Source organism: Crinia signifera, chromosome 4, assembly GCF_055691185.1.
Source record: "Crinia signifera chromosome 4, ASM5569118v1, whole genome shotgun sequence".
Lineage (NCBI taxonomy): Eukaryota > Metazoa > Chordata > Amphibia > Anura > Myobatrachidae > Crinia > Crinia signifera.
Genome location: NC_139220.1, coordinates 301,834,780 through 301,862,653, shown reverse-complemented (window position 1 = coordinate 301,862,653; position 27,874 = coordinate 301,834,780). Strand labels below are relative to the sequence as shown.

Sequence of the window (27,874 nt, the reverse complement as noted above, 5' to 3'; positions counted from 1 at the left end):
TTATCCTATAACTATCCTGTGTCACTGATATATTACATGTCCTCCTCATCCTATAACTGTCCTGTGTCACTGATATATTACTTGTCCTCCTCATCCTATAACTGTCCTGTCACTGATATATTACATGTCCTCCTCATCCTATAACTGTCCTGTGTTACTGATATATTACTTGTCCTCCTCATCCTATAACTGTCCTGTCACTGATATATTACATGTCCTCCTCATCCTATAACTGTCCTGTATCACTGCTATATTACATGTCCTCCTTATCCTATAACTATCCTGTGTCACTGATATATTACATGTCCTCCTCATCCTATAACTGTCCTGTGTCACTGATATATTACTTGTCCTCCTCATCCTATAACTGTCCTGTCACTGATATATTACATGTCCTCCTCATCCTATAACTGTCCTGTGTTACTGATATATTACATGTCCTCCTCATCCTATAACTGTCCTGTGTCACTGATATATTACATGTCCTCCTCATCCTATAACTGTCCTGTATCACTGCTATATTACATGTCCTCCTCATCCTATAACTGTCCTGTGTCACTGGTATATTACATGTCCTCCTCATCCTATAACTGTCCTGTGTCACTGATATATTACATGTCCTCCTCATCCTATAACTGTCCTGTGTCACTGATATATTCCATGTCCTCCTCATCCTATAACTGTCCTGTGTCACTGATATATTACATGTCCTCCTCATCCTATAACTGTCCTGTGTCACTGATATATTACATGTCCTCCTCATCCTATAACTGTCCTGTATCACTGCTATATTACATGTCCTCCTCATCCTATAACTATCCTGTGTCACTGATATATTACATGTCCTCCTCGTCCTATAACTGTCCTGTGTCACTGATATATTACATGTCCTCCTCATCCTATAACTGTCCTGTGTCACTGATATATTACATGTCCTCCTCATCCTATAACTGTCCTGTATCACTGCTATATTACATGTCCTCCTTATCCTATAACTATCCTGTGTCACTGATATATTACATGTCCTCCTCATCCTATAACTGTCCTGTGTCACTGATATATTACTTGTCCTCCTCATCCTATAACTGTCCTGTCACTGATATATTACATGTCCTCCTCATCCTATAACTGTCCTGTGTTACTGATATATTACATGTCCTCCTCATCCTATAACTGTCCTGTGTCACTGATATATTACATGTCCTCCTCATCCTATAACTGTCCTGTATCACTGCTATATTACATGTCCTCCTCATCCTATAACTGTCCTGTGTCACTGGTATATTACATGTCCTCCTCATCCTATAACTGTCCTGTGTCACTGATATATTACATGTCCTCCTCATCCTATAACTGTCCTGTGTCACTGATATATTACTTGTCCTCCTCATCCTATAACTGTCCTGTGTCACTGATATATTACATGTCCTCCTCATCCTATAACTGTCCTGTGTCACTGATATATTCCATGTCCTCCTCATTCTATAACTGTCCTGTGTCACTGATATATTACATGTTCTCCTCATCCTATAACTATCCTGACAGTGTCACTGCTATATTACATGTCCTCCTCATCCTATAACTGTCCTGTGTCACTGTTATATAACATGTCCTCCTCATCCTATAACTGTCCTGTGTCACTGATATATTACATGTCCTCCTCATCCTATAACTGTCCTGACAGTGTCACTGATATATTACATGTCCTCCTCATCCTATAACTTTCCTGTGTCACTGATATATTACATGTCCTCCTTATCCTATAACTGTCCTGTGTCACTGATATATTACATGTCCTCCTCATCCTATAACTGTCCTGTGACACTGATATATTACATGTCCTCCTCATCCTATAACTGTCCTGTGTCACTGATATATTATATGTCCTTCTCATCCTATAACTGTCCTGTGTCACTGATATATTACATGTCCTCCATATCCTATAACTGTCCTGTGTCACTGATATATTACATGTCCTCCTCATCCTATAACTGTCCTGTGTCACTGATATATTACATGTCCTCCTCATCCTATAACTGTCCTGTGTCACTGATATATTACTTGTCCTCCTCATCCTATAACTGTCCTGTGTCACTGATATATTACATGTCCTCCTCATCCTATAACTGTCCTGTGTCACTGATATATTACATGTCCTCCTCATCCTATAACTGTCCTGTGTCGCTGATATATTACATGTCCTCTTCGTCCTACTACAGTTATGTTTTTATAACAGATTTATTAAATGGCCTCTTATGTTCTATCTTATAGCACTTGTATCTGTCACTGATGTTAAAGACTTCTCATCCTATAACTGTCCTAAGATGGGAGTTTTATTGAATATATGATTTTAATGATAGATACTGTACATCTGTATCTGTAATACTATACGTATAAGACATGTATTAAGCCTGGTAAAGTGATGTATTAATAATGGTGATAAAGTGGCAGGTGATAAGGCACCAGCCAATCAACTCCTAACTTTCAATCTTCAAACACAGCTGATTGGCTGGTACGTTATCACCTGCCGCAACATCCCAATCTGTTACACCAACGATCATGCTATAACTGACCTATTACATATGATATAACAGTGAAGTAGCTGGAACTGATGTATTACTAACTATTACTAATGATTTCTTCCAGCCCCTATACGTGGCCCAGTACTGGATCACACTGCCACACAGTAGCTCTCTTACATATAATTATATTATTTCTCTGGCACTTGTGTGTAAGACGTCTGATATATTTTCCCTTTCTCTTGTACACAGAGTAATGACGTGTTTGGCAGCGCGTGGAACTGGCTTTACTTCATACCCCTTATCATCATCGGCTCCTTCTTCATGCTTAACCTTGTTCTAGGTGTCCTTTCAGGGTAAGAGCACTTGGATTTGAAAATTATGTTTTATCAGCAGAGTCCTCTAGTCCACAGGGCCTGATTCAGGGGTGCGTGCAGTTGCCGCTTTAAAAATATGCACAGATCCTCAAGAGCTATCAACAGGTCACATTTTCCAGACCATTTCGCTGGCGCACAGCTGTAGTCATTACTTACTGTTACATTCCCTAGACCACCTAGCTGGTGCACAGCTGTAGTCATTACTAACTGTTACATTCCCCAGATCACCTAGCTGGTACACAGCTGTAGTCATTACTAACTGTCACATTCCCCAGATCACCTAGCTGGTGCACAGGTGTAGTCATTACTAACTGTCACATTCCCCAGATCACCTAGCTGAAGCACAGGTGCAATCATTACTAACTGTTACATTCCCCAGACCACCTAGCTGGTACACAGCTGTAGTCATTACTAACTGTCACATTCCCCAGATCACCTAGCTGAAGCACAGGTGCAATCATTACTAACTGTTACATTCCCCAGACCACCTAGCTGGTACACAGCTTTAGTCATTACTAACTGTCACATTCCCCAGATCACCTAGCTGAAGCACAGGTGCAATCATTACTAACTGTTACATTCCCCAGACCACCTAGCTGGTACACAGCTGTAGTCATTACTAACTGTCACATTCCCCAGATCACCTAGCTGAAGCACAGGTGCAATCATTACTAACTGTTACATTCCCCAGACCACCTAGCTGGTACACAGCTGTAGTCATTACTAACTGTCACATTCCCCAGATCACCTAGCTGAAGCACAGGTGCAATCATTACTAACTGTTACATTCCCCAGACCACCTAGCTGGTACACAGCTGTAGTCATTACTAACTGTCACATTCCCCAGATCACCTAGCTGAAGCACAGGTGCAATCATTACTAACTGTTACATTCCCCAGACCACCTAGCTGGTACACAGCTGTAGTCATTACTAACTGTCACATTCCCCAGATCACCTAGCTGGTGCACAGGTGCAGTCATTACTAACTGTTACATTCCCCAGACCACCTAGCTGGTACACAGCTGTAGTTATTACTAACTGTCACATTCCCCAGATCACCTAGCTGGAGCACAGGTGCAGTCATTACTAACTGTCTCATTCCGCAGGCCACCTAGCTGGTGAACAGCTGTCGTCATTACTAACTGTCACATTCCCCAGGCCACCTAGCTGGTGAACAGCTGTAGTCATTATTAACTGTCACATTCCCCAGGTCACCTAGCTGGTGAACAGGTGTAGTCATTATTAACTGTCACATTCCCCAGGTCACCTAGCTGGTGCACAGCTGTAGTCATTACTAACTGTCACATTCCCCAGGTCACCTAGCTGGCGCACATGTGCAGTCATTACTAATTGTCACATTTCGCAGACTACCTAGCTGGTGCACAGGCACAGTCATTACTGACTGTCACATTTCGCAGACTACCTAGCTGGGACACAGGTGCAGTCGTTACTAACTATCACATTATCCAGACCACCTAGCTGGAGCACAGGTGCAGTAATTACTAACTGTTACATTTTCAAACATGTGCTGCATTCATTCCTACAGACCCACAGGTGACCTAGAAGACATGGACAGTTGGTAGAGTTTGAGGACTGGTTTGGCCACCCCTGCCTTAGGCAATTTCTTAAAAGCAATGTGAAAGCACCACTGACCAAACTCCCAGGCCGAGCAACCCAACATTTCAACCCTGGTCACAACAAATGTTGAATACGTCTATGACCCAGGTTGCTGTGCAGTGTGAAGGTCCCGTTCACACTATGGAGGAGGCAGCACTTGGAGACAGCATCAGCTCCAATCTCTGCCTCCTCCCCGCCCCCGGCTGACGAGCCGCTTCTCCAACCTGCCCCATCTGACATCAGCGGGTCACTATGGTGTCTAAAACATCCCAAATGCCGTGTCACTTCCGGGATGGACCCGCGTCCGTATCCCGGAGGGGGGGGGGGACCCGGCATTTGCAGTGTGAAAGGGGTATCAGGCTACACTCCCATACTGCATTCTCAGGTGGCGAAGATAAATATATGTATATAATATACAATACTTTTATATTTCTGTCTCACGCAGGGAGTTTGCCAAAGAGAGGGAGCGAGTAGAGAACCGCCGAGCGTTTATGAAGCTGAGGAGGCAGCAGCAGATTGAGAGGGAGCTGAACGGATACATGGAGTGGATATCAAAAGCAGGTGGGGGTCAGAGGCATCCTGTGATCTTAGAACTGCTTGTTAATGGTGACCAGTGTCGTGCCTGTACAGTATCTCTCCGACACACCAGCTCCTACTGCACACAGATTTATGGCTTGCTTACCTGGACGATATATTAAATGATCAGACCTAGGGGGTTATTCAGTCCCGAACGCTACCCTGCTAAATTGCTGAGCCCTGCGATCAGATGTATGCAGCCCCGCCCGAGTGAAATCTCGCCCGTGCAAGCCTGCAAAAATTAGCTGGATGGGTGAATATCTGCAAATCCGTTCGCAAGCTGCACAACATCGAATGATTTCTCCAGTGTGCGCAGTCTGTGCGCAGCCCAAGACTTACCTGATGGTTGTGATAGAAACAGGCTGTTTGGGGCAGGAGCTGACGTCACATGACTTCCCTTGAAATGCCTTGGCGCCTGCGTTTTCCCTCACACTCCTAGGAAAATGACCCACCCCCTGTCCCCGGCATCCTGTCAATCAACTTACATACCGCCAGCAATAACTAGCAGGATTTTATTGCAGGATGACCTCGTACATGCATACTAGGGGCTGTACGTATGCGCAGCCTGCTAGCTGCGCGATCAGGCCCGAATAACCCCCCCCCCCCGGTTTCCTCTGTAACCATAAGATCTTCCCCATTAGCAAAGAGGATGGGGCTCATTCTGAGGCATCTTGAAAAAATGTTGAGGGGAGAGCCTAAATTTAACCTACTTTGTGCCCTTACTGCCTCAGACAGTATCTGATTGGTTGCTGTGGGCAACATCACCTCCTTTAGGCCAGTCATGCAGCCGGGTGTGTTTGAGACAGTGCGCCGCCCATTATCAATGTAGATTTATAAAGCAGGGGTATATCAACACGAGGTCCAATGGCTGCAGTGGAACTACGTATCCAGCATGCCTTCCCACAGTTTAGTTGTCAGGAAATGCTGGGATGTGTAGTCCCACAGCAGCTGGAGGGTCGCATGTGGAGAACCAGTGCGGATCATGGTCTCTCATTGATGCTGGTTGCAGAAGAAGCTGCTAGTACCTGCCATCCGGGAACAGTCTCTACTGCCCCCTACTGGGGCATGCCATGCCATGATGCAGAGAGAAATGTAATGCTCGGACTAGCGCTGGTAGTCCCACCATAAGACACGCATCAGCAATCAATAACACATTACTTGTACATCTCTGGCCTCAGATATACTGACCCGCAGCCCAGCCAGCGACTTCTCTATCCCCAAAGTCATTTTGAATCCGCAATTATGAATACAGAAGTGACCTAGGGTTACCAGATCAGCAACGGAAGCCTTGACACTTATTAATTATACATGATCCCTGGCTGTTGCGTTGCTGTGTATTCTGCTTGCTTTCACAGTAAAGCCATGAGGCATGCATATACTATAGTTAGGCCTACCATGCTATGGGCTTGATTCAGCAAGGCTATAGGCATCACCAGCTGTCCCCTGGCTGGTGCAGGTCAGACATCTTTTGGGTCACAGTCGTTCAGTCAGCTGTGTTCGCTGTTCGTGGCCTATGCGCATATTAGTGTGCCTGGGCTACTGAATTAGCCCCTATGGGTGTTATTTAAGTTCAGAGAGAAACAATTGTGAGAGATAAAGTACAAGCCAATCAGCTCCTGTCACTTTTCAAACGCAGCCTGTAAACTAAAGAAAGCTGATTGGCTGGTCCAGAATTCTCTCTCTCTCCATGCTTCTAAAAATACCCTACTATACCTTTACACTAGAACAGTTATGAATTACACAGGTTTGGTGGCTGATTAATACCCAGGTGAAATGTAGGCAGCCAGAGAACCTGTGTAATTAACGATAAACGGGTTAATAAGATAGTATAGTATTATGTGTAACTATAGTGCAGCAAAGCAGCATTGTCTCACTCATATGTGACCATATATTCACATGGAGGATCTGATAACTTCTACACTTACCACATTGTAGCTGCCCTTACACTGGGGTGGGGGTGTGGGGGGGGGGGGGGGTGATTCACCTTGGCTCGGTAGGCAGGTAAAATTGCTGCTTACCGAGCGCTGAAACGCTTTGGGAATGCTGGGAGTTGTAGTATCTCAGCGGAATTGACTGGAGATTGCATACGGATAATGGCAAAGTAACTTAACTACATTTTTATTTTAAACATTTTGTAAAATATGAACTTTTCTCACCTTAAAACTGTTTTTCTACTGTGCTTCCAGTGGATCGCCCAGTGAGATCATCCTATTTGTACCTCCTTGTATTTCTTTCTTCCTTTCTCTGCACTCCATCTGCTCCAATTCTCTCTTTAATAATCCCCGTCTTGGATTTCTTGTTTCCTTCACGGTCTGGCCAGAAGAAGTGATTCTTGCTGAAGATGATAGTGATGTTGAGAGACTTCCTTACGATGGTAATTCAGCTGTGATAGCTATAGGGGAAGCATCATATGGGGTGGGGGAATACACTTACATGTTACTTACTTCCGCTTGTTACTGTATGGAGTCTCCATTGTAAGGTGGTCAGGGGGCGGGGGGGGGGGGGATTGGGGGGGTCGTCTGTCATTAATCTCATGTGGTTTTGGTCACAGCAGTATATATGCAAACGTATAACGCTGAAGAGCTTTGATTTTGGATTCAGAGGTAGGTGGTCATTGTGATAATAGAATCTGAAGGGAATACAGTCCTTTTATATAAAGCGGACTTACAATGGGCTGACCACTGAAAGTCGACACGGCTTAGGTTGACTTGCCTAAAGCCGACGTGGTTGGAAGGTTGACGTAAGCGGGGGTGTGGTATAACACACTGACAGTCAAGATTCCAACAGTCATTAGCCTGGCGTCAGAATCCCGGCTGCGGGGACTCAGATAGTGGGGGGGGGGGGCACAAAGAAGCCCCTTGCGGGCTCGCCGCGCTGCGGACCCCCACGAGGGGGAGAATAGCCATTGCCTGTGTGTAGGGCTTTTGGCAGTTGGGATTCCAACGTCGGGTTGAGTCCTCTGGCACCCGCAAGCATTAGTTCGACAATGCCTAGGTCGACAGTCAAAATTTTTCACTTTCTTTTTTTTCGAGCTGACATGCGCCGACAGGCGGCATTTCATGCCCTACCATCCATTAGGGCGTGGAGGGAGAATAAAAAAATAGTGTGCCCGAAGCGGGACAAAAAAGTGAGAAAAAACATGTCAACCTTTTCACTGTCAACCTTGCCATTGTTGACCTAATGCTTTTATCGACCTTCCAACCATGTCGACCTGAAGCACATCGGCCTATTTCATAGGTCGACGTTCAGTGGCCAACCCAATGCATGTCGACATAGTTTTTACCCATACCCATCTGAAGGGTGGCAGGGAAAAGAGGTCCAGAGTATTCTCTAGGTGTTATACAAAAGCCTGAAACCAGGGTAGGATTCGATGCATCTCAAACCTCTAACTTCAATGAAAGAAATTAACAACTTGCTGATTGTGAGCAAAAATGCAATTAAACTTCTGGATTCTGTTGCTTTACTGCAGGAGTATTCCCGTGCGGCCCTCAAGCTGCTGTGGAGCTACACATCTTAGCAGGCATGTCCAAACTATGGCCCCCCAACTGTTGTGAAACTACAACTCCCATCATGCCTTGCCACAGTTTTGCTTCTAGGGAATGCTAAAACTATGGCAAGGCATGCTGGGATGTGTAGTTTCACAACAGTTGGAGGGCCGCAGTTTGGACATGCCCACCCTAGGGCGTGTTTAGCATGACCTAACACCCCCCCTCCCCCTCCCTGAGAGTCACTGTTTTCTTATGTACCCAAAGTCTTGAGTTAAAATGTCAGTAAGAGGATGTGACGCACCCCTGCCCAACATTATCCACCTCTGTTCGTTATGTACACGCAAATAAAAATATGGTCCATAATTTCCTAGATTAAGACAGGTGACGCTGAAGAAAAATGATTGATTGGGGGAGGGGCGAGCTAGGGAAACACCCACCAGTAGACTGAACCTGTAGCAGGTATCCGTACATACAGCATGACTGGGCTCACTACGGAGTTCACCGTATCATCTCAGACCATCGTCAAATGTCTGCAGAATGTGGATGCTCTAACCGGAAATCCCCTGGACCGTTTATAAATGTGCTCTCTCAGATGTCGCTTGTGAGTGGCTTATCCGCATCGTTTTGGGTCATACATGACCCTCAGTGTGTATGTTCATTACACATGTTTTGTTTTCGCAGGAGCCCTACGGAGACCTGTCATTAAGAAGAACAAAACGGAGCTGCTGAACGCTGACGAGGCGGAGGAGGTGATAGGAGACATCTCTTCAGTGGGTACGTTACCTACTCTGCTCGCAGGTGTTTTTAGGGAAGTTGTGGAATATAGACAAGAGAACGTCCCGGGCAGTGTAGAGTGATTGAAATAATATTCATCAGCTGGAAGCAGGAACTACGGTACATGGGTTATGCTGGTTTGGTAGATAGCCATTGTTTAATAGTTGTATACTGTATGCAGTGTTATATCTACATCTGTTCTGATCGCTATGCTATTCTCATGTAAATGAGATATGGGAATGATCGGCTTATATGTCAGTTTGCATCCTGTGGAGCATTGATGACGGCAGTACCAGTTGAGGAAGATTAGGTTTGCTGTGCGGGAACATTGTTTATGCTTTCCCAATATATCGTTAAAGTCTAACCCAATTGTGATGGGAATAAAGTAATATTTGTGCTATTTTAGCTCATTTCTTCCTCTCATTCCTGTAGGCTCCCCGTTTGCTCGTGCCAGTATCAAAAGTGCCAAGATTGAGAATAACACATATCTAAACAAGAGAGAACGACGTTTGCGTTTCTACATCCGACGTATGGTGAAGACTCAGGCCTTCTACTGGGTGGTTCTAGGTCTGGTAGCACTTAACACGCTGTGCGTGGCGATCGTGCACTACGGCCAGCCTGAACAGCTAACTAATTTTCTCTGTGAGTTACTACCAGTGGAAGATAATGGTGACGATGAGCATGTTTGTGGTGGTGTAGGCAGTAGTGGTGCTGTGGTAGGTGGTGGTTGTGTGGGCACTAGTAAAGGTGGTGGTGGAGGTGGACAGTGGTGAGGGTGGTGGTTATGTGGGAGGTGGTGGTAGTGTGTGTAGAGATAGTGTTGATGGTGGTATGGGCAGTGGTGGTGTTGGGTGTGATGATATGGGAGTGAAGTGGGTGGAGGTGATAATGTGGGCAGTGCTGTGGGAGATAGTTAGAACGTGTGCGGTGGTGGGGGTGCTGGTATTGATGTGGCTGGTGGTGGAGGTGTGGGTAGTGGCATGGGTGGTGATGCTGTTGGAGTTAGTCATAGTGTGCAGTGATGGAGGTGGGTTTACTGGCAGTGATATGGATGATATAGTGTTAGCGTTATTGGTGATGTGGGTAGAAGTGATGTATGTGTAGAGGGGTAATGAGGATGGTAATTACCAGGTGGTTATTGCCAGTGGTAATGAGGATGGTAATGTGGGTGATGTGGTAGGTAGTTGTGTAGGGGGTCATGGTGGTGATGTGGGCAGTAATGTGGGTGATGGTGTTGATGTGGTAGATAGTTGTGTAGGGGGTGGTGGAGATGTGCTGGTGGTGATGTAGTCGGTAGTGTGAGTGATGGTGATTGTGTAGGGGGTGGTGGAGATGTGCTGGTGGTGATGTGGGCAGTAGTGTGGGTGATGGAGGTGATGTGGTAGGTAGTTGTGTAGGGGGTGGTGGAGATGTGGGCAGTAGTGTGGGTGATGGTGGTGATGTGGTAGGTAGTTGTGTTAGGGGGTGGTGGAGATGTGCTGGGGGTGATGTGGGCGGTAGTTTGGGTGATGGTGGTGATGTGGTAGGTGGTTATGTAGGGGGTGGAGGAGATGTGCTGGTGGTGATGTAGGCATTAGTGTGGGTGATGGTGGTGATGTGGTAGGTAGTTGTGTTAGGGGGTGGTGGAGATGTGCTGGTGGTGATATGGTCAGTAGTGTGGGTGATGGTGGTGATGTGGTAGGTAGTTGTGTAGGGGGTGGTGAAGATGTGCTGGTGGTGATGTGGGTGGTAGTGTGGGTGATGTGGAAGGTAGTTGTGTAGGGGGTGGTGGTGGTGATGTGGGCAGTGGTGGAGATATGGATGGTAGTGTTGATGTGGGTGGTAGTGGTGTTGGGGGGGATGGCTTGGGGGATATTGGAAAGTATTAGTTTGTAATAGTAAATCTGAGCCCTCTATTTTCATAATATCGAAACTCCTACATCTAAAAGGTGAACATCTGTTTTCCATTTGGTGTGTAAATGTAATATGACTTATGCCATAATTTAGTCACAATTTTTCCTTGACAGGCATGAAGAAAGAATAAAATTAAACAGTATTTTATCCAATACACTTGAGGAATATTTATGCTTTATTTATGTTTATACATGAGTTTTGCTATCTGAGCCAGTGAGCAGTCTCGGAATGAATGGAACCGAGTCTTTAGAAGTCGAATTCATCCCATTTCTCCTCCCCTACAATGTCCTTTATCAAAATCATATTTGGGGCTTTAGTTTCGCTCCTAGATATCACAGGCACGCCTGCATTGTGACATATGCTCTCCTCGCTGTAATTAGTGTCAGGTATTCTTGCAGACGTAGTTGCACAGTTGTGATCTGCTAGTGCACAGCGTGGGACTCTTATAATTACACCATTTTCATAGGCTGGAATTTCAAAGGTGTCTGAAGGACTGATCAATTTTGTCATGCAGCTTACGGCCCAGCAAGTTACACAACGCCTGCTGTTCCCGGGAGGATGTGACTGTAGTATAGCGCTCAATGAATATATAGCTGGCTTTAAGGAGATCGTTGTTCGCTGTAGTACATAAGTTATTTCCACCAGAAGGCACCAGGGATAAGTAACAACTGATCATTTCCCTCTGTTTTCCTTCGCAGACTATGCAGAATTCATTTTCCTTGGGCTCTTTATGTCCGAAATGTTTATAAAAATGTACGGTCTAGGAACCAGGCCTTATTTTCACTCATCGTTCAACTGCTTTGACTGTGCCGTAAGTATGTCTATCGTTTGTTTTTTTTAATGGTGAGAGGAATTGCCTTTGGCTTGGTGTAAGCCTACAGAATATATACACTCACATATATTATAGGAAGAAATTTTGGTTTTCTCACTTGTTTATATGGTATTTAGCGGGATACATGTCCATACATTTCGGAGCTAGCACTATCTGACTTGTCACTTTTCCCTGTGTTGTGATACAGTACAGTAGATAATTGCACAGCCACTAATTAGCTGTGAGCGTTCTCTGTAGCCTAGGTACAATGATCCAGGATAATCAAGTGTCCTATGTCCCTTTTACATGTTCTAACGAGGAGATGTAGGAGATCTGACACATGAGATGGTTTGTATGGGAACCCTGCTGGCACAGGCATTAGTGACAATAACACATAATGAAAGTGGTATGTAGGATTGAGCTTTTTTTCCCCGACCTGAGGGGGGTTCCCTCATTGCCCAGATTATGATCCTAGTGTGGCTTCAACCTTCTGGACAGTGCACTGGTCCCTAGAAGCGCTCTAGCATTGGTGTCATTGCCGGAGAGAGTACAGAGGCTACTTCTCACCAGCTCCACCGCATAAGTCGCGTAGGATTTCAGAAAGCTCTTCTGCAGTGGCCTCAATTTGGTGAAATACCCTCCATGTTGCTAGTGAGCTGGGCCTCTGTACTGATACAGGTTATATGGCAGATGGCTCCTCCACTAATATGTCTCTGTCTACATCCTCCAGGTTATTACTGGGAGCATCTTTGAGGTCATATGGGCAATGGTGAAGCCTGGTACATCCTTCGGGATCAGCGTCTTAAGAGCCCTCCGCTTGCTGCGAATCTTCAAGGTTACAAAGTAGGTGACCCAATGACAGACAGGCAAATCCATGTCCTATTCGCAAGCGATCATTTGTGACACGAACCTACAAGGTGCACTGATATGGGGGCCAAAGTATGGCTGCAGAGGAATACTGTATCCTACAGACACCTTCTCTACATGTCTGTGGCTTATTTTTCCTTCCTCCTCCTATTTCTTTCCTGTGATTGTATCTCTTCCCACGCCAGGTATTGGGCATCTCTCCGGAACCTGGTGATCTCCTTGCTCAGCTCCATGAAGTCCATCATCAGTTTGCTCTTCCTGCTCTTCCTCTTCATCGTGGTCTTTGCCTTACTAGGGATGCAGCTGTTTGGTGGACAGTAAGTACTGCGTGGCACACTGTATCGTGGCTGATTGTGGGCACACTGTCCTAGCACAGAGCTCGGTGGAGCGGTCATGCTCATGCCTTACTAACTCTGCTGCTCATGTCTCCGCTTTTGTTAACAGGTTCAACTTTGATGACAAAACCCCTTCTACAAACTTTGACAATTTTCCTGCAGCAATAATGACTGTGTTTCAGGTAGGACACGTTTGCCAATTTTCCATTGAACAACGGCCCTTTGCCCTCACATTGTATCTCTTAGATGCCTCTACTCTTTTTTTTCTTTGTTCCTTCAGATATTGACTGGGGAAGACTGGAATGAAGTAATGTACGATGGCATCAAGTCTCAGGGAGGAGTAACCTCTGACGCCGGCATGTTATTCTCCATTTATTTCATCATCCTCACACTCTTTGGCAACTGTATCCTAATATTCAGAGGTTTCAGGGGCCAGTGAGGAGGTTGTCGTCATAAAATATATTGAAGAAGCCACAGAGCTGCCCAGCGACCTGACCCCTTTTTGAAAGAAAATGTGCTTGGCCCCCAGCAGCGTAAAACCATCTCCGACAGTTGGTTTGTTTTTCTGTTATATCCCGAGCAATATGTTGTTACCTCTGATACAATCAGGAAGGTACAGAAGTTCCCGTAGTAACCAATCGGCTTGTAGCTATCATTTTAAAGAATGTACGTGGCAAATATTTCCTGGAAGCTGATTAGACGCTATGGGCCAATTTTTTTCCACTTGCCCACTTCTTCATGCTTTAAAAAGGCTTTTTTTAAATATATCTCATATATATTGAAGAACCTCAATGTGGTGCAAAACCTTTGGACTTTCAAACCACCATGCGGAACCGCTGTAGTAAATTATGAGCGCCTTTTTTTGCTGATTCCGCTAGGCCTCTAGCATCTCAGTAACGCTGGGCATATCACACTGCATGGGGTATAAATCCTAGGTGTCTACATCTACAGTATATTATGGGTCTGACTAGTCACGACAAAATATATACTAGATGCAGTTATTAAATGATATGCATATTAAGGATTGTGGCAAGATATTGTAGGTCTGCACGTTCTTCTTAACTAACCCTGCACAGACACCCTGCTGAATGTCTTCTTGGCCATCGCTGTGGACAATCTTGCGAACGCTCAGGAGCTGACCAAGGTACGCTGTGGGCGATGTCTTATTAATACATTCTGCTGGTATGTGGCTATTGCAGTGACTTATCTCTCTATACGTCTACAGGATGAGCAGGAGGAAGAGGAGGCAGCCAATAAGAAACTGGCAAAGCAGAAAGCTAAGGAGGTTGCAGAAGTCAGCCCACTGTCAACAACTAGCATGTCTATAGCAGCGTAAGTTCTCATTATGACACAGTTGTCTCTAAATTTCTCTGTGCTGGCGTATATGAACATCCATTTTGTGACTTGCACATTATGTTAAATAACTCATCACAATAGAGATTTGAATGTATACAAATTGCTGAAAAGATGTTCCGTTGCCGAATGGTGTAGTAGGATAGTACAGGCAAGGCAGGAGTAGGTTAGTACGGGTAGTAGTGTGGTAGGTTAGTACAAGCAATATAGTAGCAGGTTAGTATAGGTAATATAGTAGCAGGTTAGTATTAATATTATATTTTATTTATAAGGTGCCACAAGTGTTTCGCAGGGCCGTACAATAGGCATACAATGGAACAGTACAGAGAGACAAAAGTTAACTTGTACAGGTGATATAGTAGTACGTTAGTACAGGTGATATAGTAGTAGGTTAGTACACGTAGTAGTGTGGTAGGTTAGTACAGGGGATATAGTAGTAGGTTAGTACAGTTAGTAGTGTGGTAGTTTGGACAGGTGATATAGTAGTAGGTTAGTACAGGTAGTAGTGTGGTAGGTTAGTACAGGTGATATAGTAGTAGGTTAGTACAGGTAGTAGTGTGGTAGCTTAGTACAGGTGATATAGTAGTAGGTTAGTACACGTAGTAGTGTGGTAGGTTAGTACAGGTGATATAGTAGTAGGTTAGTACATGTAGTAGTGTGGTAGGTTAGTACAGGTGATATAGTAGTACAGTGTGGTAGGTTTGTACAGGTAATATATTAGTAGGTTAGTACATGTAGTAGTGTGGTAGGTTAGTACAGGTGATATATTAGTAGGTTAGTAGAGGTAATGCAGCAGGTTAGTACAGGGAATGCAGTAGTGGGTTAGTACAGGTATTCTGTAGTAGGTAAGTACAGGTAATATAGTAGTAGGTTTGTACAGGTAGTAGTGTGGTAGGTTGGACAGGTGATATAGTAGTACATTAGTACAGGTAAAGCAGTAGTAGGTTAGTACAGTAAATATAGTAGCAGGTTAGTACAGGTAATGCAGCAGTAGGTTAGTACAGCTAATGCAATATTATTATAATTATATTTATAAGGCGCCACAAGTGTTTCGTAGCGCCGTACAAAGGAACAGTACAGGGAGACAAAACAGTATTACATTGAATAGATAACAAAAAATAGAGTACAAATAAAGAGCGCCACAGTTCAATACACATTACAGCTTAAATGTAAGTAGTGAGGACTCAATCAACATACAACTAGAGGCTTGAGGCCAATGATGGAGATGAGTATGCAGACGAAGATGGTCATTGGGTGTTGGAGTATAGGAGAGCTGTGAGTGACATGTGAAGAGAAGTGGGCTTTGACAACAGGAGGGAAGATGGCCCTTCTCGGAGGAGCTTACAATCTAGTAGGAAGGGGAGACAGACAGATTACAAGAGGTGCAAGCAAGTGGGTGGTGGCTAAATAGCAGGATCTAAACAGGCAAGGGGTCGGAGAACCAGCAAGTTTATGCAGTGGAAGGGTACGCTTTGATGAATAGGTGAGTTTTCAGTGCCCGTTTGAAGCTTTGCAAGGTCAGGGAGAGTCTAATGGAGCGAGGGAGTGCGTTCCACTGAAGGGGTGCAGCACGGGCAAAGTCCTGTACTCTAGCATGGGAAGCAGTGATCAGGGTGGAGGAGAGACGACAGTTGTCAGCCGACCGTAGAGGGCGGGAGGGTGTATGAATGGTGATGAGGTTAGAGATATATGGAGCAATGGAATTAGAGATGGCCCTGTATGTGAGTGTGAGGTGTTTGAAGAGGATTCTGTAGGGGAATGGAGCCAGTGCAGATTTTGTTGAAGGGGAGTGGCAGAAATAGAGCGGCGGGAGAGGAAGATAAGCCTGGCTGCAGTAGGTTAGTAGGTTAGTACAGTAAATATAGTAGTAGGTTAGTACAGGTGATATAGTAGTAGGTTAATACAGGTAATGCAGTGGTAGGTTAGTACAGGTAATATAGTAGTAGGTTTGTACAGGTAGTAGTGTGGTAGGTTGGACAGGTGATATAGTATTATGTTAGTACAGGTAAAGCAGTAGTAGGTTAGTACAGTAAATATAGTAGCAGGTTAGTACAGGTAATGCAGCAGTAGGTTAGTACAGCTAATGCAATAGTAGGTTAGTACAGTAAATATAGTAGTAGGTTAGTACAGGTGATAAAGTAGTAGGTTAGTACAGGTAATGCAGCAGTAGGTTAGTACAGGTAATGCAGCAGTAGGTTAGTACAGGTAATGCAGTAGTAGGTTAGTACAAGTAATATAGTAGTAGGTTAGTACAGGTAATATAGTAGTAGGTTTGTACATTTAATGCAGCAGTAGGTTAGTACAGGTGATATAGTAGTAGGTTAGTACAATTAGTAGTGTGGTAGGTTAGTACAGGTGATATAGTAGTACACAGTGCTATTTTTCAACTCAGTTCCTGAACCTCTAATTAAATATGACATAATCAGAAACTGAAAATGTACTTTTCATAAGATAAGTTTTATTTTAAAGTCACCTGTGAGTGCCTTTGTTTCTAAATACAATATATACAATATATACATCTATCTCTCCCTCCCTCTCTCTATTATATATGTTTTTTTTATATTTAATTGATCCACCCCCAGACCTGGAGTTCCTGAACCTATTTTTCCAGAAAAATAGTACTGGTAGTACAGTGTGGTAGGTTAGTAGTAGTAGTAGTAGTATGTTTATTTATAAGGCGCCGCAAAGTGTCCGCAGCGCCGTACATAGCAAACAAAAAAAAAAACAAATTACAAGGTAACGTACAGGGTGTGTTGAAAGATACAGTATAAATAGGGGTATAGCTGGTAGAACTAAAATCAGCATCAGTTCAGAAGTAGGTGTCAAAATTGTCAAGGAGACTGAAGATGAAGTAGAGGAAGGGAAGAACAGGACAGGAGCACAGGTGAGGTAATGAGGTAGGGTGAGTACGTGAGGAAGGAGGGCCCTGCTCATAAGAGTTAACATACTAAAAATAGGTGGGTGGACGAATGAAATACAATAGGATAAGTAGGAACGGAGGGGAACGGAGGCAGGATAGGAGGATCAAAAGAGGTTAGGAGGAGGGATAGGCTAGTCGAAAAAAGTGGGTTTTGAGGGAGCGCTTGAAGGAGGTAAGGGAATCAGATAGCCTGATGGGTGGCGGGAGGTTGTTCCAGTGCAGGGGGGCAGCGCGAGAGAAATCTTGGACACGGGAGTGGGAGGAGGTGATTAGGTGAGAGGTCAGTCGGCGGTAAGCGATGGAGCGAAGAGGACGGGAGGGAGTGTGGATAGAGATCAGTGAAGAGAGGTAGGGAGCTGTGGAGGAGGAGAGAGCCTTGTAGGTGGTGGTGAGGAGTTTAAAGAGAACTCGGAAAGGAATGGGGAGCTAGTGAAGAGATAGACAGAGGGGGGAGGCGGAGGTAGAGCGGCGGGAGAGAAAGATGAGCCTAGCAGCAGCGTTAAGAATGGATTGGAGAGGTGCGAGGCGGGTGAGAGGTAGCCCAGAGAGAAGGATGTTGCAGTAGTCAAGGCGGGAGATGACAAGAGAGTGAATGAGAATTTTGGTCGCGTCAGTGGAGAGGAATGGTCTGATGCGTGAGATGTTGCGTAGGTGAAAGCGGCAAGACTGTGAGAGAGCACAAATGTGGGGGGTGAAAGAGAGGGAGGAGTCAATGATGACACCGAGGCAGCGCGTTTGGTCGGTGGACATGATCTCGGTTTCACCAATGCTAATGGAGATAGTGGGAGAAGAGGGGATGTTCGGGGGATGGAAGATTAGAAGTTCAGTTTTAGCCATGTTTAGTTTCAGGAAGCGTTGGGTCATCCAGGCTGAGATGGCCGTGAGGCATTCGGAGACCTTGGACAGGAGTGATGGGGATAAGTCGGGGGAGGAGAGATAGATTAGGGTATCATCAGCATAAAGGTGGTAATGAAAACCATAGGAGCTGATGAGGGTGCCCAGAGAGGTGGTGTAGAGGGAGAAGAGGAGAGGGCCAAGGACTGACCCTTGGGGAACACCGACTGGCTGGGGGGTAGTAGGAGAGGAGGAGCTCGGAGTGGAGACGGAGAAGGAGCGATCTGAGAGGTATGAGGTGAACCAGGAGAAGACCGTGCCAGTGATGCCAAAGGAGCGGAGGGTGTTGAGCAGGAGAGGGTGGTCAACAGTGTCAAAGGCAGCCGACAGATCAAGCTGGATGAGGATAGAGAAGAGGCCTTTGTATTTAGCCGATAGTAGATCGTTAGTGACTTTGGTCAGGGCAGTTTCAGTGGAATGTAAAGGGCGGAACCCGGATTGGAGGGGGTCTAGAATGGAGTTAGCAGTAAGGTGGCTTAGGAGACGATTATAGGTCAGACGTTCTAGGAGTTTGGAGGCAAAAGGGAGGAGGGAGATGGGCCTGTAGTTGGATGGAGAGTTGGGGTCCAGATTTGTTTTTTTGAGAATTGGGGAGACAAGAGCGTGTTTGAAGGAGGAAGGGAAGATCCCAGAGGATAGGGAAAGATTAAAGAGGTGAGCCAGGTGAGAGCAGACTGATGGACTGAGACGACGGATAATATTGGAGGGGATAGGATCAAGCGGGCAGGTGGAGGGAGAAGCGGATTGAAGGATAGAGTGGACTTCAGCAGCAGTGGTGGGGTAAAATGAGGACAGGGGTTGGAAGGAGGGGAGTGGAGATGTAGGAGTGGAGGAGGGAGAGGGTGAGGTCATGGCAGCAGTGATGGCAGTCCTGAGAGAGGAGATTTTGGTTGAAAAGTAGGTAGCAAAATCAGCGGCTACGATGGAGGACGGAAGAGCTGGAGGAGGGGGGGAGAGCAAGGAGTTGAAGGTGGCGAAGAGCCTGCGGGGATTGGATGATTGGGAAAGGATGAGGGACTTAAAGTAGGATTCCTTGGCCAGAGCAAGGGCAGAGCTGAAGGAGGAAAGAATGAATTTGAAATGGAGATAATCCGCAAGGGAGCGTGATTTCTTCCAGAAGCGCTCAGCAGTGCGAGAGCACTTTTTAAGGAATCGGGTGATAGGTGAGTGTCACGGTTGGGGGTTGGAGCATCGAAGGGGGATAGAGGAGGGAGGGCAGGCAGAGTCCAATGCCGTAGATAGGGTGTCATTATAGAGGGAGGCAGCGAGGTTCGGGCAGGACATGAGGGCGATTGGGGCGAGAAGAGGACACAGCGTGTTTGAGAAGGCAGCAAGATCAAGTGTGTTGACGTTATGCCGTGAGACAATGCGCTTGGGAGGGGGGGTGGGAGAGGGGGACGCAGTGAGGGAGAAGGAGATGAGGTGATGGTCAGAAAGAGGAAAAGCCGAGATAGTGTAGTCAGTAAGGGAACAAGAGCGAGAGAAGACGAGATCGAGGGAGTGTCCAGGTGTTACAGGTGATATAGTAGTATGTTAGTACAGGTAGTAGTGTGGTAGGTAGGACAGGTGATATAGTAGTAGGTTAGTACAGGTAATGCAGTAGTAGGTTAGTACAGGTAATGCAGTAGAAGATTAGTACAGGTAATATAGTACTAGTTACTACAGGTAATATAGTATTAGGTTAGTACAGGTAATGCAGCAGTAGATTAGTACAGGTGTTATAGTAGTAGGTTAGTACAGGTAATATAGTAGTAGGTTAGTACAGGTAATGCAGAAGTAGGTTGGTACAGGTGATATAGTAGTAGGTTAGTACAGGTAATGTAGTAGTAGGTTAGTACAGTTAATGCAGCAGTACAGTAGGTTAGTACAGGTGATACAGTAGTAGGTTAGTACAGGTAATATAGTAGTAGGTTAGCACAGGTAATGCAGCAGTACTGTAGGTTAGCACAGGTGATATAGTAATAGGTTAGTACAGGTTACAGGTAATGCAATAGCAAGTTTGTACAGTTAATGCAGCAGTAGGTTAGTACAGGTGATATAGTAGTAGGTTAGTACAGTTAGTAGTGTGGTAGGTTAGTACAGGTTATATATTAGTACAGTGTGGTAGGTTAGTACAGGTAATATAGTAGTATGTTACTAGAGGTAGTAGTGTGGTAGGTTGGACAGGTGATATAGTAGTATGTTAGTACAGATAGTAGTAGGTTAGTACAGGTAGTAGTGTGGTAGGTTAGTACAGGTAGTATTGTGATAGGTTGGACAGGTGATATAGTATTAGGTTAGTACAGGTAGTAGTGTGGTAGATTGGACAGGTGATATAGTAGTAGGTTAGTACAGGTAGTAGTGTGGTAGGTTAGTACAGGTCATATAGTAGTAGGTTAGTACAGGTAGTGTTGTTGTAGGCTAGTACAGGTGATATGGTCGTAGGTTAGTACAAGTAGTAGTGTGGTAGGTTAGACAGGTGATATAGTGATAGGTTAGTAAAGGTAATGCAGCAGTAGGTTAGTACAGGTAATATAGTAGTTTAGTATAGGTAGTAGTGTGGCAGGATAGTACTGGTGATATAGTAGTAGGCTAGTACAGATAGTAGTAGGTTAGTACAGGTAGTAGTGTGGTAGGTTAGTACAGGTAGTAGTGTGGTAGGTTGGACAGGTGGTATAGTAGTAGGTTAGAAGAGGTAGTAGTGTGGTAGGTTGGACAGTTGATATAGTAGTAGGTTAGTACAGGTAGTAGTGTTTTAGGTTGGACATGTGATATAGTATAAGGTTAGTACAGGTAGTAGTGTGGTAGGTTAGTACAGGTAATATAGTAGTATGTTAGTAAAGGAAGTAGTGTGGGAGGTTGGACAGGTGATATAGTATTAGGTTAGTACAGGTTATATAGTTGTAGGGTAGTGCAGGTAGTAATGTGGTATGTTGGACAGGTGATATAGTAGTATGTTAGTACAGGTAGTAGTGTGGTAGGTTGGACATGTGATATAGTAGTAGGTTAGTACAGGTGATATAGTAATAGGTTAGTACAGGTAGTAGTGTGGTAGGTTAGTACTGGGGATATAGTAGTAGGTTAGTACAGGTAGTAGTGTGGTAGGTTGGACAGGTGATATAGTAGTAGGTTAGTAGAGGTAGTAGTGTGGTAGGTTAGTACAGGTGATGTAGTACTAGTTTAGTACAGGTAATGTAGTAGTAGGTAAGTACAGTTAATTCAGCAGTAGGTTAGTACAGGTGATATAGTATTAGGTTAGTACAGGTAATGCAGCAGTAGACTAGTACAGGTAATGCAGCAGTAGACTAGTACAGGTAATATAGTAGTAGGTTAATATAGGTAATGCAGTGGTAGGTTAGTACAGGTAATGCAGTGGTAGGTTAGTACAGGTAATGCAGTGGTAGGTTAGTACAGGTAATGCAGTGGTAGGTTAGTACAGGTAATGCAGTGGTAGGTTAGTACAGGTAATGCAGTGGTAGGTTAGTACAGGTAATGCAGTGGTAGGTTAGTACAGGTAACGCAGTGGTAGGTTAGTACAGGTAATGCAGTGGTAGGTTAGTACAGGTAACGCAGTGGTAGGTTAGTACAGGTAACGCAGTGGTAGGTTAGTACAGGTAATGCAGTGGTAGGTTAGTACAGGTAATGCAGTGGTAGGTTAGTACAGGTAATGCAGTGGTAGGTTAGTACAGGTAATGCAGTGGTAGGTTAGTACAGGTAATGCAGTGGTAGGTTAGTACAGGTAATGCAGTGGTAGTTTTATACAGGTAATAGAGGCAGTAGAGTAATAGGTTTGTCCAGGTACAGGTACTGAACATCCTCTCATAGGCCTTCCACTAACCTGTCAACATTTTAAAGTGATTAGAAAAGGAAGATAAAGAAGGTATCTTTTGCCACAGCTACAATCCCATCTCCCAGTTGAATTCTGAAACCAAACTAGATACTAAGGGGTAAATTTACTATGATGGTAGTTCTAGTGAAGATGGGATGTTTTTCATAGAAACCAATCAGATTCTATATCTCCTAGAATTTGCAAAATAAATAAGAAGTACAATCTGAGGCAACTTCCATCTTAGTAAATGTCCCCCTGAATGAGTGCTGTACACCACGCCATGGCAGCCCTTTCTTCCTGGTAACCTCTCATGCCAGAACATCTTCCGACTTGGTGGAACTAGATTCTTAGTTTCTGGATGAGTAAAATATGGGTCTCAGGGAAAAGATGTAGGTCATGATTACATCTCAAGTCACCCTGAGCTTATGGGCAATAGTCTGCTGCCTTCTTCCATCTAAGGTGTCTATTTACTAAGAAAAAAACAAATACATTTTGTATCCCAATTGCACACTGAGTGAGAGATATGTACATAATAATCAGATAATACAGAGATCTTGGTTGCGTATATCTGCAGATATAGGGCTAAGCCCCCAGGCCATACGTCAAGGCATCTCTGTCACTGGGGGTCCCTAATACTGGGTCTGGGGTGTGGGCCCCCAACATGCCGACACAGGCTGAGTACTCCAGGGCAGCACACAAATGAAAATTAGTAGGGGTTAATAAGGAGCACATAAGTGCTATATAGGGAAGTGAAGGTGTGATTAAAATACTAAATATATACAATGTAATAGGAAAAATCACATTGTATATATTTTGTATCGTTTCACGATCTGCTCACGACCATGATCGTTCTGGTTAGTTCCCTACACAAGTCTTGGAGACATGGAAACAGACAGAGATAAAGTACCAGCTCTTAATTGCTTTGTTACAGTTTGAAAATAACGACAAGAGCTGTTGCTTGGTACTTTCTCTCTCTCCAAGGTTTTGTCGATCTCTCTGTGCATCTGAATATGTTTTTCGTCCATTTCCTACAGGAAAGAGCAACAGAAGAATCATAAGGGTGCTATGTCTGTTTGGGAGCAGCGTACAAATGAGATGCGTCGACAGAATATAATGAACAGCCGGGAGGCCCTGTACAGTGAACTTGATCCCGAAGAGCGATGGAAGATGTCCTTCATGCGACCAGATGTCAAGACGCACTTGGACCGACCGCTGGTGGTGGACCCTCAAGAAAATCGCAACAACAACACCAACAAAAGTCGTCCAGGAGAAAGCAAGACTCCTATAGAACGCCTGTCTCACCAGCGGGCAGAAGACTATCTGCGCAAGCAAGCGCGGTTTCAGGAGCGTGCTAGCCGGGCGTATGAAATAGGGCAGGAATCTGGCCGCCGACCACGTAGTAAAGAGCAGGACATCAGCCGCGATGGGCAGGATTTTGGACTTCAAGACAGGACTGGGGACATGGATGGAGGGGTACGCCCTCCACAGGAACCACCAAGGAGACACAGGGGTGGGGGAAGTAAAGAGAGCAGAAGTGGATCCCCGCTGCCACGTGGAGATGGAGATCACCGCAGACATAGAGTCCACCGCCGAACAGGGGAAGAACCAGAATATATGGGGGGTAGTGGTGGAAGAGGAGGAGGTAGTGGAGGAGAAAGGAGACCTCGACATGTCAGGGATGGGGGAAGAACAAGGGAGGTTGGTGGAGGAGGGGAAAGTGAGGGGCCTGATGGAGAGAGGAGAAGAAGGCACCGTCACGCTGCACAGTCCACGTATGAGAATGACGTGAAGAAAGATGACCGAGAGAGGAGACATCGGAGGCGAAAGTGAGTGAGAGGACAGGTGGAGTATTAGCTGGGGGGTGAATTGAGAGGTCAGATGTCAAACAGACCCAAGTCTGTTCAAAAGCAATGCAGAATATTCTATAAGGTGTACCCACTTTAACGGTGTTGTATCTAATCGCAGTGGGTTAATATGTTAGTGTAGTGAATGGCTTCACCTCAGTTTCTTAATTCGTGAAAAGTTGTTTTGCGAGGTCGGATGCATGATGGATTCCTTCAGATCAGCGCAGAGAGCTGGTATCCAATTTCTTCACGCAGAAAGCATCAATCAGAATCAGAAACTGTCACGAATGGGTGTTTGCTTAACCCATCTGCTTCGGTACGCAGAGCAAGGAACGGATTTCATTGTTGAGGTTGTTGCATGATTCTGAAGAATGAGATCTTTAACAGCCTAAATCATGGCAGGACTGGTGACAATGGCCCTTATTCAGATCTGATCGCAGTACAAATTTGTTCTCAAAATGGGCAAAACCATGTGCACTGCAGGTGGGGCAGATGTAACACGTGCAGAGAGAATTAGATTTGTGTGAGTTATTGTGTTTCTATGCAGGGTAAACACTGGCTGCATTATTTTTACACTGCAATTTAGATTTTCAGTTTCTACACACACCACCCAAATTTAACTCTCTCTGCACAAGTTACATCTGCCCCACCTGCAGTGCACATGGTTTGCCCATTTTGAGAACAAATTTGTACTGCGATCAGATCTGAATAAGGGCCAATGTGCACTTGCTTGGGTCGTGGCAAGTCCTCAATGCTTTCACTTCCCGCCTCTTAACGCTGACACCACCGGAATATGGAGATCCGTGCGAGACATTGCTCTCCACACACCGCCTTCATCCTGCGATAAATGTCTGAAGCTTGCTTGTCTTCTGCGTAAAGAAATTGGATACCAGCTATTTGTGCTGATCTGGAGGGATCCATCGTGTATCTGACCGCGGAAAACAACTTTCCAGGAATTAAGAAACTGAGGTGAAGCCGTTCACTACACATGCGCAACTGCGAAAAACACCACGCCATCTATCGGCAAACACATTAACGCACTGCGATTAGATACAACGCAGATACAGCAAAAGTCTTCTTTTCATTTGGGCAATCCTTATATATGTTTCGAAACCTGAGACCTTTCATTAAGGAGAAACGAGCAAAATGATTATATATTAAAAAAATAATAGTAATTTTTCTAAGACATCTAGAAAGAAATAGTTTTAATATTCAATAGAATTGCAATATTGTAACCATTATGCACATATTTAAATAACGTTTTATTTTATTTAAAATGTGTTTTATTATGTGCCCCTCCCCTTAGCCAGCAAATCATATTAACACAGAGGAAACAAAATAGTCCATCCATCGAAACGTAATGCAAGCCTCAGATATTGATAATCCAGGGCAAATAAGGATTATGATTACAGATTTCTTAAGTGATTTTATTATAGTGCAGGGGTAATCCTCTAAATTTTGTTACTTTTTCTTATTGCAGGGATCCAAACACTCCAGTTCCCAACTCTGGCCCAAATCTGTCCACCACACGACCCATACAGGATCGTTCTCGCCAGGAGAATCAAAACCAACAGCCGGAAAATATGGACAACATCCGGAACAACAAGCTGGTGACTACCGAGCCCCCAGTTGTGGGAAGCGTGGGAGGAATCAACCACAGCCCTGCAAAACTGAACAATCACACCAACTGCGCTAACAACAACAGTGTGCCGGTTGTGAATTCCGCCCCTAAACGGACTCCTCTCCCCACTAACTCCGGCCCTCCTCCCGCTGCACCAGATTCTGGCCAGACACACAGTAACCCCACTGACACAGCCAAAGGGACTAAAGCTTCAGAGCAGACCACAGTGGACATCCCGCCTCCTTTCCCTCCACCGGTAGAAAATGCTGTCGGACAGGGTAATGTTTCTCCTGAAAAGTGTCCAGTATTCTAAAGCTTTCAGAGATCTAATATGCCAGTTTGCTAACTGCAGAGCTGATGTAGAGATGCATAAAAATGTATTTGCAGGTGTGAATTTGTACGTAAATGCTGTGCGAAAATATGCTAAAAATTGTTGCGGCCAGGGTTTGTACCGAGACGCCCATCAACGGCTTTGCCGATCCCATCAATTGCGTACAAAAACACAGCATTCATTGCAGATCAGTCGATTTTTGAAGTTCAGAGTTCTCTGTAGCCTCTTGAAAGGCAGGTGGATCATGCTGCCTGGCTGCTGTGATTGTGAATTACGTGTTAAGTGGAGTGGCCACTCAGCATTCTTTTCCTGCCATCCAGCTTGCAGCCAGACAGGGAATAAGCATGCTGACTGGTGAATGGCTGGAGCTAGCCACCAATCGTTTTAGAGGAGAGTGTGTGATGTAAGTTCCAGGCCGGATATGCCTGTTTTCATCACAGCCACTGAGTAAGTCCAGGGCTCAGCGGCACTTGCTTTGAGTGGTGACCAATGGAAAAAAAACATTCGATAGTGAACCTCTTAAGAGTTTTGAATACTTGCTCAGCTGCAAATTCTTATAACCACGGCACTCTTACCTTACGAGAGCTCTGTAGGCATTCGTTTTTGCTGTGATAAAAGTGGGCAATCATAAGAGGAAAGAGTGGATTACTGCAGCCCGTGAAGTAGCACAGGCGTGGTTATTTTCATAACACAATGAAGGTCAGTAAAAGATGAATTGTATCACGCACTCCACTGTTATCCGAATCAGGTCGCACTCCTAAATATAGATGCACAGGAAGCGAAGTGCCACTCAAACATTCTTCCTGTCTTTCTGGTGCCGCCATTCACCAATTAGGGCTCAGTAAAGCACAGTGGGGCCGGGAAGATTAATAAAACGGGAGCAAGGGGTACAAATGAGACAGGAGATGTGGCATTTGTAGAAGGGTTTCTGTACATATGCCACGTTTTTCTGTATGAACCCTTTCGACTATCGCCTCACGTTTTCTGCGTTTTAAGGAGTCAATTTACTAAAGCTTCTAAAAATGGAAAGAAAAAAAAGTGATTTTGCCCATAAAAACCAATAAGATTCCGTCTATCTTTTTCCTACGATGCAATAGAGAAATGGTAGACAGAAAGTGATTGGTTGCTAAGGGCAATACCACCTCTTTTCTCTTGTTGAAATATAACGAACAAAAATATACTGTGTGCCTCTACCACCATCATCATGAACCGTCACCTAATGAGCCTCTGATGAATGACTTCCCAACGCTGCATTCACTGAGGAAAGCGGAATCTTTATTTGATGTAAACTTGTCTGTTACAATCGTTCTGCCTTTTTTTCCTACTGTATCTGTCTCTCTTACTTAGGGCCCTTCGTTATATTCTTCCTGTATTACGTGTATTAGTGTGTTATTCTCTTGCTGTAGTTAATAAGACGGTCGCGGTCTCCCCCCTACCTCACAAGGAGGACGAGAAAAAAGAGGAAGAAGACGATGATGATGATGGAGCGAAGGGACCTAAGCCGATGCCCCCATACAGTTCCATGTTTATCCTGTCCACCACTAACCCGTAAGCTTCCTCTCGGTTCCCTGGCTGCCTGAATATTTGAGGATTCACTAGATTTGATCTGCATTTGCCATGCAAAATTGCTGGGGGTACCCGGATCTGATGTTTCTATCCTTTTGTGTCATAAATAGCCCCTTCTGTCATTTACCTTTATACCCTTTGCTGCTGTTGTGTGATGCCACATACCTGTTTTGGCATGTTTTATGTTTAACTTTAACAGTCTCTGTTCTCTCTATCTTCTGTTGACTTTGGGCCTGATTCATAGTTGTAAGATGTGCTGATATTTTTGCAATCGAGCCA

At 44.8% G+C, this 27,874-nt stretch overlaps 1 protein-coding gene across 15 annotated transcripts in view; it reads left to right on the top strand.

The window, feature by feature from the left end:
* Positions 1-27,874, top strand: part of CACNA1A (calcium voltage-gated channel subunit alpha1 A) — a 243,911-nt gene that overhangs the window by 116,924 nt on the left and 99,113 nt on the right. For 11 of the 15 annotated variants that reach the window (XR_014473620.1, XR_014473621.1, XM_083185302.1 and 8 more), the window contains exons 7-21: positions 2,772-2,875; positions 4,960-5,075; positions 7,411-7,464; positions 9,260-9,352; positions 9,785-9,994; positions 11,944-12,056; positions 12,787-12,899; positions 13,109-13,240; positions 13,368-13,440; positions 13,539-13,662; positions 14,335-14,402; positions 14,484-14,590; positions 23,268-24,059; positions 25,558-25,976; positions 27,436-27,577. Coding sequence is in view for 13 of the 15 variants with exons in the window: in XM_083185302.1 (XP_083041428.1) it covers positions 2,772-2,875; positions 4,960-5,075; positions 7,411-7,464; positions 9,260-9,352; positions 9,785-9,994; positions 11,944-12,056; positions 12,787-12,899; positions 13,109-13,240; positions 13,368-13,440; positions 13,539-13,662; positions 14,335-14,402; positions 14,484-14,590; positions 23,268-24,059; positions 25,558-25,976; positions 27,436-27,577 (2,660 nt within the window). In the remaining 2 variants the exon portion in view is untranslated. Of the gene's footprint in view, positions 1-2,771; positions 2,876-4,959; positions 5,076-7,410; positions 7,465-8,763; positions 9,180-9,259; positions 9,353-9,784; positions 9,995-11,943; positions 12,057-12,786; positions 12,900-13,108; positions 13,241-13,367; positions 13,441-13,538; positions 13,663-14,334; positions 14,403-14,483; positions 14,591-23,267; positions 24,060-25,557; positions 25,977-27,435; positions 27,578-27,874 lie in introns of those variants that run through there. The other 4 variants (XM_083185296.1, XM_083185307.1, XM_083185304.1 and 1 more) reach the window with 3 other exon arrangements.